The sequence below is a fragment of the Paramormyrops kingsleyae genome, chromosome 19 (genome assembly GCF_048594095.1).
Source record: "Paramormyrops kingsleyae isolate MSU_618 chromosome 19, PKINGS_0.4, whole genome shotgun sequence".
NCBI lineage: Eukaryota > Metazoa > Chordata > Actinopteri > Osteoglossiformes > Mormyridae > Paramormyrops > Paramormyrops kingsleyae.
In genome coordinates this window covers 6,225,947-6,238,295 of record NC_132815.1, presented here as the reverse complement: position 1 = coordinate 6,238,295, position 12,349 = coordinate 6,225,947, and the positions used below count along the sequence as shown (strand labels likewise).

The 12,349-nt window shown below is 43.1% G+C and overlaps 1 protein-coding gene across 1 annotated transcript in view; it reads right to left on the bottom strand.

Moving 5' to 3' along the window:
* The window catches only part of man1a1 (mannosidase, alpha, class 1A, member 1), a 77,879-nt gene extending 75,766 nt beyond the window's left edge, over positions 1–2,113 (bottom strand). The window contains exon 1 of the mRNA XM_023797179.2: positions 1,366–2,113. Coding sequence (XP_023652947.1) covers positions 1,366–1,869 — 504 coding nt within the window. The 5' untranslated portion in view covers positions 1,870–2,113. The remainder of the gene's footprint in view (positions 1–1,365) is intronic.
* Between the last annotated feature and the right edge of the window lie 10,236 nt (positions 2,114–12,349).

The window sequence follows — 12,349 nt, the reverse complement described above, 5'->3', positions numbered from 1 at the left end:
GCATCACTTCAGGTCAGTGAAATGAAGTTGCTGACTAAACAGCTCCAACATTACTGACCAAGGCAACTAGAAGGCAAGAGGACAGAGCATTCTGGGTATCGGGCCACTGAATCTTCTGGTTCATCAAGTACTGACTGTGCCAGTCAACAGTATGGCAATACGACCTGTGGCAGTACACTAAACAAAGTCATTTCAGTGAATCAATCCAAAAATTAACTCTCCAGAAATGTTTTTGAAGCAGAGCGACAAATTAATTTAGAATTCAGGCAGGCTTCATGAAACTGATTTCTCCACTGACTTCACAAAAACCCGAGGGCTTTAAAGATATATATATATATATATATATTTATTAAGCCATTGCATACATATCAATCAAAGGATAAGGGGCATTAAGCCATTTCAGCCAAGCCAGCTACCAAATAAAAAAGGAAAATATGCTAATCCTACAGGGAAATAAATTCACTTTTAGCACAAGTTACGGTTTAATAATATGTAGCTACAGTTTTTTCAAATTCCGATTGCAGTTGTCAGACAAAACACGATTCAATTTTAAAATCTGCTAATGTAGGAAAAGCGGTGACTAATTGCATAGCAGAGTCCAGAAACAAGGCTGGGGGACAAATGTAATCGAGTTTAACAACCATTCAGCTGCGTTTCTGTACAATCCCCACTTTATCGCCATTTGTCGATAGTAAAAACATCTTATTTTCGCACACTACGTTTCTCACGTACTTGAACTTTTGGGTTGAAAGATCGGCCGGCGAACTTTTCGTGAAGGCAGAGCCACCGTCCCACCGACCTGTGAGAGACTGGGGTCGGTTTAAGCGCTGCACAAACACAGGACGATTTACTCAGACTGCAGAGCTCGGGGTTTCTGCTCAGAAATCACGGTGCAGCGGTAAGCAGCGACACGCTCGTACAGAAAATGATTAACCACCTACTATTACAAAACCAGCTGAAAACACGCTAACTAAACATTTAGTTGTGGTCCAGGGTTAGTGGATCGATCGTGCGCAGAACAGAGGTGACAGACTTTATCCTGCGTTGCCAATTTGCCAATGGACGGAAGAAAACGGCACCGTTTGCTGAAGCTAGCAGCCAGACGGCCCGGTACCGTACCACCGTATGTAAAATGAGCCAAGCCTAAGGCAGATGGTGGTTCCGAGGTAACAACTGCAGTGATGTGGAGCCGCATGTTGCCCTAGTCGGTTCTCGCAGCCGATCTCCAGACTGCCCCGCTACTTCATACGATACGCCTCGTTATTCCTCACAAGTGGCCGCTGCAGGGATGACCGATGTCAGCCGGTACCAGAGAAGTGCTGGGAAATACAAAGTGGTGGCGCTTCTACGGAAAGCCAAACTCACCTCCTTGATCTTCGCCCTTTTCTCTCGGGTGTCTGGATCCGAAGGCTCGTGCCCTGTTGCTCCGGGGGGCTGTATATATTTGATGACCGGGAGGCTGTCGCCTTTCCCCGTTTTCACCAGGACATTCTTGCTAAGTTTCGCCTTTTCGTTTTTAATGTCGTCCTTTATCTCGTCGGGCCGTTTCTGCAGCGTTTCTTTGGCTTCGATCAGTGCCTTCTCGTGGTCCTTCCGTATCTTAGAGAGGATCTTGTCGTCCACCATCCCGATGCTGGAGTCACTATCGGTGCCCGTTCGGGTGTCGCTTTCCACGGAGGACGAGTGGAAGAAGACTCCGCTAAGCAGCTTGGACGAGTCCGGCAAGAAGAAGATTGCCCCGAAACAGAGAGTGATAAACCCACTAAAAACTAAAAGTAAAATGAATTTCTCTGTGAGTCTAAAGGATGTCGGGCTGGCAGACTTCCTACTCGGAGTCGCCGTGAACGGCAATAGAGTTGCTACAGGCATTTTCCCTCTTGTTCAAAAACAAGAAAAAACAAACAAAAAAGATGAATTCTAAGATGACTTTAAACCACGTATCGCTTCGGAATGTAATTATGGTATTACGCTGTCCATTTATGAGTAGTCTTCTTTCGCCGAAGTATAATTACGCCCTGTTGATAAAAGTTAGGATTGAGAGGATTCGCGCAGACAGCCCATGCTGAGGCACATCTGCACGAAGTCTTCTCTTCAGCTCGAGCTGAGCGGAAGGAATGGCAGCGACGCGTTATTGACAGGCCGCTGCGTCCAATCACAACGCGCCTGACGCGCGACGGGCCAAAGACAAACGTGGGCGGGTTTTCCGGATTTGAAAGGCGAGTTTGTCGCGTGCGATGACTTGTTCGAACTTTATTGGAGCCGGTCACGTGCTTTGGACGATCGTCCACCTCGAACCTCTTCTTGCTGCAATGTTCACGCCACGTGCCAAATCGATCCGGCCATCCATATGGTGACCAGGTAATCCTTGGCATGGAGGACACTTTTAGCTACTTCAGCTTTTACAGACTGCTTTAAAACTGAACAGCTCCTGGGCTCGGCTAAATGGTTCAGTTCCGTTGTTTCCTTGATTGAAAAACTCATCCAGCTGTTTCACAGTAACATTAGTGCATGTGTGCATGGTTTTAGGAGACTGACCAATCAGCACACAGCAAGAACTTAAGTGAAATCCAGGTCCTGTTAATTAAAATGGTAGTTTACAAATGCTGTCCTAGCTCAAAGTCTCCTCCCTGACATAGATTATCTGGTCACCAAACCCATCTATCAATCTTCCAAAGAGTTACGCAGTATAGAGTCGCTGAGGTGGATACAGCCTAGACGGGATACCAGACTATCGTATATACATTTACAAAGCCACTTAACCTAACTGGATATCAGTATGTCTTACAGTAATTTTAGCAAATTTTAAATGTATTTGGACATATATATATATGTGTGTGCGTGTGTGTGTGTGCGTATGTATATGTATATATATATATATATATATATATATATATATATATATATATATATATATATATATCCATATATATATATCCATATGTGTTTGTGTGTGTGTACGTGCGTCTCTGTTTACGAGTAATAATTACAACCATATGATGTGGTGATCATTCTTTAACATTTCTAAGATTGTTAGAATTAAAATGTAAGAGGAAGTTGAATAAGCGGGAATTGATTTTATTAGACTGAAAAAAAAACTGCTTGGGTTTAGGTTTTTATGCCATCCCGATCATTACATTTTTAGGTCACTAAAACTGTCTTCAGCGGTGTTAATTTAAAAAAAAGCTGCTTTGCAATGTAACTAGGCTGAACACATAAAAAGCCTCGCGAGTGACTTACTAGTAGAACGGTCTGCGTGATCGGTCCCGTTATGACTGTTATAAGCAGAAACCGGTTAATACACAATTTTGCATTCCACAAAGATATCATATATCCTTTAGTCACAATTGGCGAATTAGTTTGATGGCCATATTAAATATCTTTGGTCACGTCGAAGGTATTTTAATCACATTAAAGCTAATATTTTTACTGTGAAGATGTATTTAAGCAAGGATTATTAACAAACGGCGCTATTCAAAGTTTATATTAGATATGAAATTCTGAAATGTAGTAAGCAATATTTATGGAGCACACAGGTACAAGAGATTTCAATACTAGCTGTGACGAAAGAGGCTACAACAGCTCAATTGCGCTTATTTACTGATCCTATCTGTGGGTCGTGAAGTTTGTGCTTAACCCCCAGACTTAATAAGTGAAAACGTGTAAAACCCAGTTTAGAACCATTGTTCCTAACAAATCCAAATACGACTGTTTATTCATTATTTGCTCTGTTGATGGGGGTGATCGGATGCGTGATGCATAGACTGGAATAGATAGAATTATTAATAATTAGCGTGTGGTTCCCCAGCGCAGCCTTGAAAAAACACATCTAATTTAGTTGAATGATTACTAAATAAGGAAGTCAAGCAAACAGCAAACAGACGAGCGGTGTAGAACTATACTCTTCCTCCAGAGGAAGTGAAACCAGTGTTTGTGGTTCAGGGACATTCTGATGTTATAGGTAATGTCCCTCTCAGTGGGAAAGAGTAGAACAGAAAAACAGAGGCTCTCTTTTCTCTTTTCATATATATCCTCCAGAAGAAAATCTTATCTTTAGATAACTCTAGGAGCCAGACAAGGATGTAGATTTGGATATGGATGGCAGAGACATCCATCCATCCATACACCCATCCATTTTCTGCCACTTATCCGGAGTAGGGTCGCGGGGGTAGCAGTTTAAGCAGGGACGCCCAGACCTCCCTCTCCCCAGCCACCTCCTCCAGCTCCACCAAGAAATACCAGGGTGTTCCCAGGCCAACTGAGAGATATAATCTCTCCAGCGTGTCCTGGGTCTGCCCCAGGGTCTCCTCCTGGTTGGACATGCCTGAAACACCTCCCCAGGGAGCCGTCCAGGAGGCATCCTAGATAGATGCCCAAACCACCTCTGCTGGCTCCTTTCGATGCCCAGCCGGGCGTAGCCCAAAGAAGTAACATGGGTCCGCCCTCCTGTGAGCCCACCACCTGCAGGGGGAGCCGTGGGGGCGGGTGCAATGGAGATCGGGTGACGGTCGAAGGCAGGGGCCTCGGCGGACCGATTCCCTGCTGCCAAAACTGGCTCTTGGCACATACAATAGTAGCGATATGGTACTACCAATATTGTCGGGGTACCATGGGTGTTTAGGGGGCTGGGGTGGTTCAGGGCTGATTTTTGAAACCACACCTGTGCCCTAGGAGCCAGTGAAGGCCAAGCAGCCTGCATAAATATAAAAGGTCATCAGCAGGCATAATTAGTCCTGGAAGACTGTGTGGTCTCCAACTCCGGTCCTGGAGAGACACGGTCCAGTAGGTTTGCTGTCCTACCAGGCTTCTGATGAACCACACCTATTCTCAGGTAAATGCCAGGAGCAGGTGTGACTCATCAGAAGCAAGGTAGGATAGAAAACCTACTGGATATTAGCTCTCCAGGACCGGAGTTGGGGACCCCTGCTATAGACACAACTATGACAGTAAGGGACACATTGTATGTCACTGGTGATCAATATATATTGACTTTTTCTGCAGTGCTCTCAGTAACATAAATGACTTTAAAATGATCTCTCTGTTATTATGTTAAGTTTTTTTTAATATCGCTGCCACTTTCATTAAAGAATTACATTTGCACATGACTATAAAACTGACTCTCAGTGTTCAGTTCGCAGCCAAATTACAAAAGCTTAATGTCATGCACAGGACTGCGCTCAAATTATTATCCAGTTATAGTTTTCATATGTTGACGTAATTCTTTTTATTGAGATACTTAAATGATTTCTCACTTCAGACTTCATAAGTGGATTCAATAAGCTGTTACTTTACTATAGCAGCAGTTGCTTATTTTGATAATAATATACAGTATGAAGAAGTGTTAGATGTTTATTTCACATCCAGCATTACTGTTAAACATTTACAGCTCTATATCTGCCAGGTGTTTTGAAGACAGAAAAATCATATTCTAGAAACACATGGGGTAAGGTTACTTTTAATACTAACAATCCTTTCCAGGCTGTTCCCCTGCCTTACGACCTATTCTGTCTGGGATAGCCCCACACCTGTGTCAATCCCACATTACCCCCCTGTTACCAAGGGGGAGACTGGTAGGGCTCAGTCTCCTCTGTCTCACAAGTATGTGCAACATTAGTGAAAATTAAGACACTAATGTCATGCATACTCTATGACCTCATGATATGCTACTTTGATATATTTCTGTTTTTTATCTATATAATCTCATTATGGTGGGAGTCATAACACAAAAAATATTAGGTACAATACTTAAAGCAATTTTGAAATGTAATCATTTGTAATGTTTTGTAGTTAAACTATGTTGTTGAGGCATGTATTTAATGAAAAAAGCATGTTTGTGGAGTTTGTTAACTACTGCAATGCATGATGGTTACAATATTTCCAGGAAGCGGCATGGTCATTTTTTTCCCCAGGGCCCAGTGTACAGTTGTTATTCCACTGCTGGTATCCCTCAGTTACACTCACCCCCCCATTACCCCACTGATGTAAATAAATCAATGTATTTATTGCATCATTTAGTACATATTGCACATATTGTATTTAATCTCACATTCCACACCCTGACATGCATTGCTGCACTTTTTATACATTTATTAACCAAACATGCACATCGTGTATCAGCCGAACTGTATGAATATTGTCTTTGTAGTATCCTGCATTACTTCTGGAACGTGATGATTGGTGGTGATATTTCTGTTAATTCTGTTCCCTATAATAAGACTGAAAATGTTCACAGGAGTTGAGTAGGGTGCCATGGTGATTTGTGAGCTGCTGTTAATTGCTAATAAACATTGAATTGTGGGAAGAAACATCTGCATCATTTCTGTATGTATGAGAGCCATTGACAGGTAGAGATAAACTCCCTGTATGTGTGAACATACTTAGCCAAAGAACCTGATACTGATTCTGACCAGGATTGGAACATGGATGGATGGCAGGAGAATGAGCCCCGAAGGCGGCACCAGCCTCTGACATCACACGATGTTTGTAATCGTGTTACCTGTCCTCATTGTCGCAGTGAATCTGCCGTTTCTAAATGCTGACTGAAAATGAGATCTCTAGCCAGAGAGTGTCGTCGGGGATAAGGAGCAGCATGCGCCAGTAATTTAGCCTCCCGTGGCCGGATCGCCACTCGGACACAAAGTAGGCCAAAGTAAGCCGGCTCGCCCAACTGCTGCCTTCCCGCTATGGCTTTAGCCACAGTCCAAATATAGCTGCCATTGACTCAGAATCAGCCGCCGCAGCCTCGTACCCCAGGCTAGATGGACTCATTTCTGCATCGCCGGGGCAAACACGGACAGTTAGGGATGGGTGCCATTAATTGGAGCAGGCTTCGATTTGGAGAGCGATCTCTGAAGTCCATTTAATTCTGTTGCAATCTGAATCATACGTATATAAATACAGTCAGAGTTGCATGTAATTTAGAGTCATGTCAAGTCAAAGGGGCTTTATTGTCACAGTGGCACAAGATAATATTCCCCCACGATCAGAGTGTGACATACAGACAGCAAGTGACTAAAAGAGGGGTTCACAATAATTAAAAAAGTGCAAAACAGGGGACATAGTAAGAGGAGGGGGGTAGACACGAGACTGTATATATACATAGTGCTGAATGAATGTGAACAAATGTAAGCAATCAGTGTAATTCAATACAATGTAATACAATCAATGTGTTTTTCTGGATTAATGAAGCCGTTTGCTATCAATGCTTCAGAATGTAAGCGAACAGTAATTGTGAGTAGAGTGTTTGTGTGTGGGTGCTTGTGTGTGTGTGGAGGGACAGGAATTATCAAATTCTATTATTCATCTTTTTGTTGCGTTCTTTGGGTTGCATTCCGCTGTCTGTTTTCTTCTCAGTGTAAAGACTCGGATTAGCACTGCTTTGCGCTCTTCGCTCTGGGTATGATTCTGTGCAAATTAATTCAAAACTCATAATCATCAGCATTTCCCCAATGGATTCAGTGAGGACTTTTGAACATGTCAAACACGTTGAAAGGAAACTCCTGATAGCTTTCTCCAAGTTTAATCTGGGGAAAAATTACATTTTTTCATCTGTGGTAATTATATTATTGATTTGTGGTTTTCAATAGAAGTCTTTTAAAAAATAGATGCAATTTTTTAGCAAACATATTTAATTATCTAGTAATGTTTAGATATTTTTTGCCTTGTGCTTTTTGTAAGTATTCTCAGTTTTGTCTTTTTCTTGCTCCTTCAGATACGATTTCTTTGTAACGCTGTCGTGTCATTTCCAACTTTCATGTATATGATATTCGAATAACAGCAGTTGTTGCCCCCATACCAAATTATGAAATAAGGAGGAGTAACTTAAACAATGAAATTCAATGGCTTGAAATTGAGACCAAGAATACTTTGACTTTCAGAAGGACCTCGAGCTTAGACTTTGAGGGGTGATAGTAGCCCTAAGCATAACATTTAAAATATCTAGGACAATTTCTAGGACAGCAGCACCATAGCAACGTCGTTAAGCTTTATTTAAACCACCAAGGAGACACATTAAATTAGTCAGAACTACAAACTATTTCAATTAGCATCAGTAGAAAATGGAGAATACAAAATGATAGAACAAGCAATATTTAAGAACAGAAGCTCTTTATATGTGTCAGATGTTAAGTTAGTTGTCATATATCATCACCTAATTGCTTCACATTTATCATAGGTTTCATTTCATCTTAATTGTCAGGCGAACACGACCCATAATGCACTCTGATTACTGTTCAGAAAGTATCCTGTCAGCTTGTGGATGAACGGATGAGCTGATTACCATTTTTCAAAATATTTCAGATCGTAGGCCGACTCTCCTTAACCAGCCTCAAAAAGGCATTTTAATCAGGGTCTGTCATTTTCTCAAAATGGAGCATGTGTACAAAGGTGGAAAGAAGGTTACAAATGATCATCTTGAAATATAGAGACGCCTCAAGTATGGATGACAAACAGGTGCATAAAATATAGGCCAAGTCTTTAGAGTACTGATATGAGCAGTGACAGCCTTGTTACCATTGTGCCTTCGCGGTCGCACTGGGGGGGGGGGGGGGGGACGCACCTTTTCATTCCTTCTTTGCGTTACTTACCAGCTGGTAATAATAACAAATTACAGCATTTCCGTTAAACACCCCTCTTGCAACCAGAGGTGGAAATTTCAGGTCCAGAAAGTACAAATCCAGACCAGGATTTTGTTTCAACCAATCAGTGGAGTACTCTGTGACTGTGACTCTTTATGCTCAACTGGGTGGTTGAAACTAAATCACGGTCTGGATTTGTACTTTCTGGACCTGAAGTTTCCACCTCTGCTTGCAACCAACATGGATCTCCGTGCACCTGCAGCTTCCCCTCCACCTGCAACGCTGGGGGGGGGGGGTTGGGTCCGGATATTTATCTTCGTTCATCGTTACGAGTTCTCGCTGCGTGAATTTGTTAGCTATAAAGGTATAACCATTCCGTAGGGGAAAACATTTTTTTTTTTGACCTTTAAACACGCCTAAGGGTATTTCTTTCCCCGCACGCGCTGGCATATTCGCAAAATCAAAATGCATGAGATATACTCTAGCTCCACAGATTTATTTTATGATGCCCTTGTAATATGTTCACTTTGTCAATATGGGGTAAGTAATGCATCCATGTCTGGCTTCTGTTGCTCATAAATGTAATCCGTTTTCCTTAAGCAGTTATCCATTACAAGGTCACTGGGGCCTGTCCCTGGCAGTGCAGGGGACACAAGGCTGGGGACACAAGGCAGGGGACACAAGGCAGGGGACACAAGGCAGGGGAGACCCTGACTGGGATATCATTCCATCGCATGGACTTAGATCCTCGCACACAGTAAAACACTAAGCACAGCTTAGAGACAACAATTGACATAACTGCATGTATCTGGGTTATGGGAGTTTTTGGATTGTAGATGCTTCTTAGCTTGGGCTACAGGACTGCCTGATGAACCTCTGGAAAGCCTAATAACCAAAGCACCCGATTATGACCATTTAGTAGCATTTTGTGCCGTTTTGGAAATTTTATAAGTAGGTACACTAGTGTGACTTGCAAATATGTATATCGTATATCACGTGAAACACCTGGAGAGGTGGGGAGCGTGTGCGTGTGTGAGAGTAACGTACAGAGCTTTCCTAAAATTTTCAGTAAGGAGCCTTAGTGCTATTAGTGGAGAAAGTTAGTCTGGAGCTCTGCAACATAACACTGAATTACTACACGGTAACTGTGTGCAAAGAGCAGATGCAGGTCCCGGACCGTGCGCCATTAACATGTCTGCCTCGACTGCTCGGTTGTTGATCACAAACCGACTGGCTGAAGGGGAAGACGGAGTCAGCCAAAGTCTAAAAGTGCTCCTCGGGAATCAGGAACCAATCTTCTCCTTTCGACGGTTTCGATGGAGATGGCAGTAGCTGATGCCACGGTGCCACTGAGAAGATACAGGATTGATGTCTGGTGATCACAAGCGGTGTGGCACAACTGGAGTGGCCCTCGGGTCGGACTTGGAGATGCGCCGCATCTGACTTTGAGTGAGTCTCCTGCGGATGGAAACTTTTGCACGTGTGAACCGAGAAACATAGCTAATCCTGCTAACATGGCTAAAGTACTGAAAGCAGGGTTTCCACCAGATTTAATCTCAGCCATCATCTCAGCACTGCAGTGCGATGGACTGGCCATTAATGGAGACTCCACAGGCATTAATATGCAAAAGTCTTAGGCAGGCAAAGAAAATGTTAAAAACTATTCATCTGGGTAATAAGTGCATATTTGCTCAGAACAAAACAAACAATTTAACATTGTAATATATGCAAATTAACAGTAACAATAAAAACTAACAAGAATTTCTTCTGTTCTGCAACAAAGTTACTGATATCTTGCTTGATGGCTAGATGAACACGCTTCAGTTCCCAAACCTCTCCTCAGGGGCACCTCAGCCATTCCATGGATTTGTCAAACTTCACCACCAGCTCACTTCATTAGTTAAATAACTCAATGAGGTATTGATTAGCCAAAGATGACACTAAATACACAGAAATATTAGATGCTTGCTGCAAATATCGGGGTGACTTTAAGAGAGGTTTTGAAATGGCTAAGCTGACACACTTTGACAGACATAATATCATAGTTTTACACCAAGATGAAGATCATTTAAACATCAGTGTCTTTGACTACCTAACACATCTGCACAGTGCTGTTATATCTACACATCCGTATGCGATCGTCACCAGAAGAAGTGGTCAGAAGGTGGGTGGATGAGGTGGATGAGATATCCAGAGTGACCAGAAAAGATTGGATGGATTAAATAAATCAGCATTATACAGTGTTTCATTTCCTGTAGTCATTATTTTTCTTCTTTATGTGCAGAATTACAGTTACACACTGTTCTTAGGTCAGCCGAAATAATTAACACCTAGACCATGTGTACAGGATGGTGCAATCCTTTGTGGGGTGACTGGGATTCATGAATAATAATGGGTGATCTCAGGTGATGCCGGACCTGCAGTAGATGCTTTAATGGGGGTCTAGGAACTGGCAGATTGCTCTCCTGCTGGTGCCGCTATGGGTGGGGCGCTTTCGCTGCCCCCCCGCACCACATCGCAGTGTGTGCACGCCGCAGCCAGGGACTGCTCATGAGAAATATCCTAATATGACATCAGAGGGATGCTAGTCGCAGCATTCATTACATTCCGGAATGCGAGATTTCATTATGGTTCCCGGTAAATAATGAACAATCAAGGGGGGGGGGGGTCAGTTCAATGAACACCCCCCCCCCCCCCCCCCCAAACAAAAACCTCAACAACCACCCAGAGGCCTGTAAGTCACCAGGCTCATCCCACGGACGGTTCGGGAAATTGACCCGTGTCCACTGGGAAGAGGCAGCCCGCAAGATTGCACAGCTCCATTTTCAGTGACACCCCGACATGTTGGCTGGAATGGAACAGAGGCGCGCTGGTTTGTAACAGGGCATTTGGAGCGCCGGCATTCTGGGAAACGTGAGCTCCAAGGCACAAGCTGAGAGATGACATCACGGCCTCCTGAGCACCTGCTTCTTTGTACCTCAGTGAGCTGTTACGATGGAAGCTTCACACAAAGGGCACATGCCTAAAATAAGCACTTGTAACTAATATCTGGGCAGCGAGCGTCTAGTAAATTAGCATAATTTGTTCAAGTTCCCGTTTGTATCTTTGTATAGAAGCCACCAGAAAAACTCTTCTACTGTCCTACATCGCAGAAAACTCCCTGGTTTTTACATGTGTATTTTTAAGATGGAGGACTCTTATTTTGTTATGGTGACCTACAAGAAAACTCGGAATTGTTTAGCCTTTTACTGAGCATAAGGCAATGATTTTTTCCCCTGCTTCTGTACCCTGCTGTTCCCATATCTGTACAGAGTCGTGGCAGCTCTGCGGGATCCGCGGTTTATTGACTGTGGATCCATTCACATCTGAAATGGGCAGATTGGTTTTCGTGCGTGGCCCATAATACGGTACAGTGGCTATGTGACCTCAGCCTGATCAGCCTTGGAGAGGAAGGTGAGAGATGCTTCGTCTTCCTGTCATTTTATTTATCCTGGTCAGCGTTGTGTGTTTCATCTGCTTTTAAATGATCATTTTAAACTTATACGGCATATGACTGATTACAGATCCAGGCACAGGAAAGGCACTGCTCTCTAGAACACATAAATAAATAAACAAGCAAAGGGAAGTATGAACAATCTGTTTAGAAAAGCTGTTTAAATGCACAGAACATCTACAGATTTATGACAGATGCAGACCATTCTTCAACATGCTAATGGTCCATTCCACGCTTTTCATTCTCTACATCATTCCCACAGCTGAAGTAAACACATCTCACC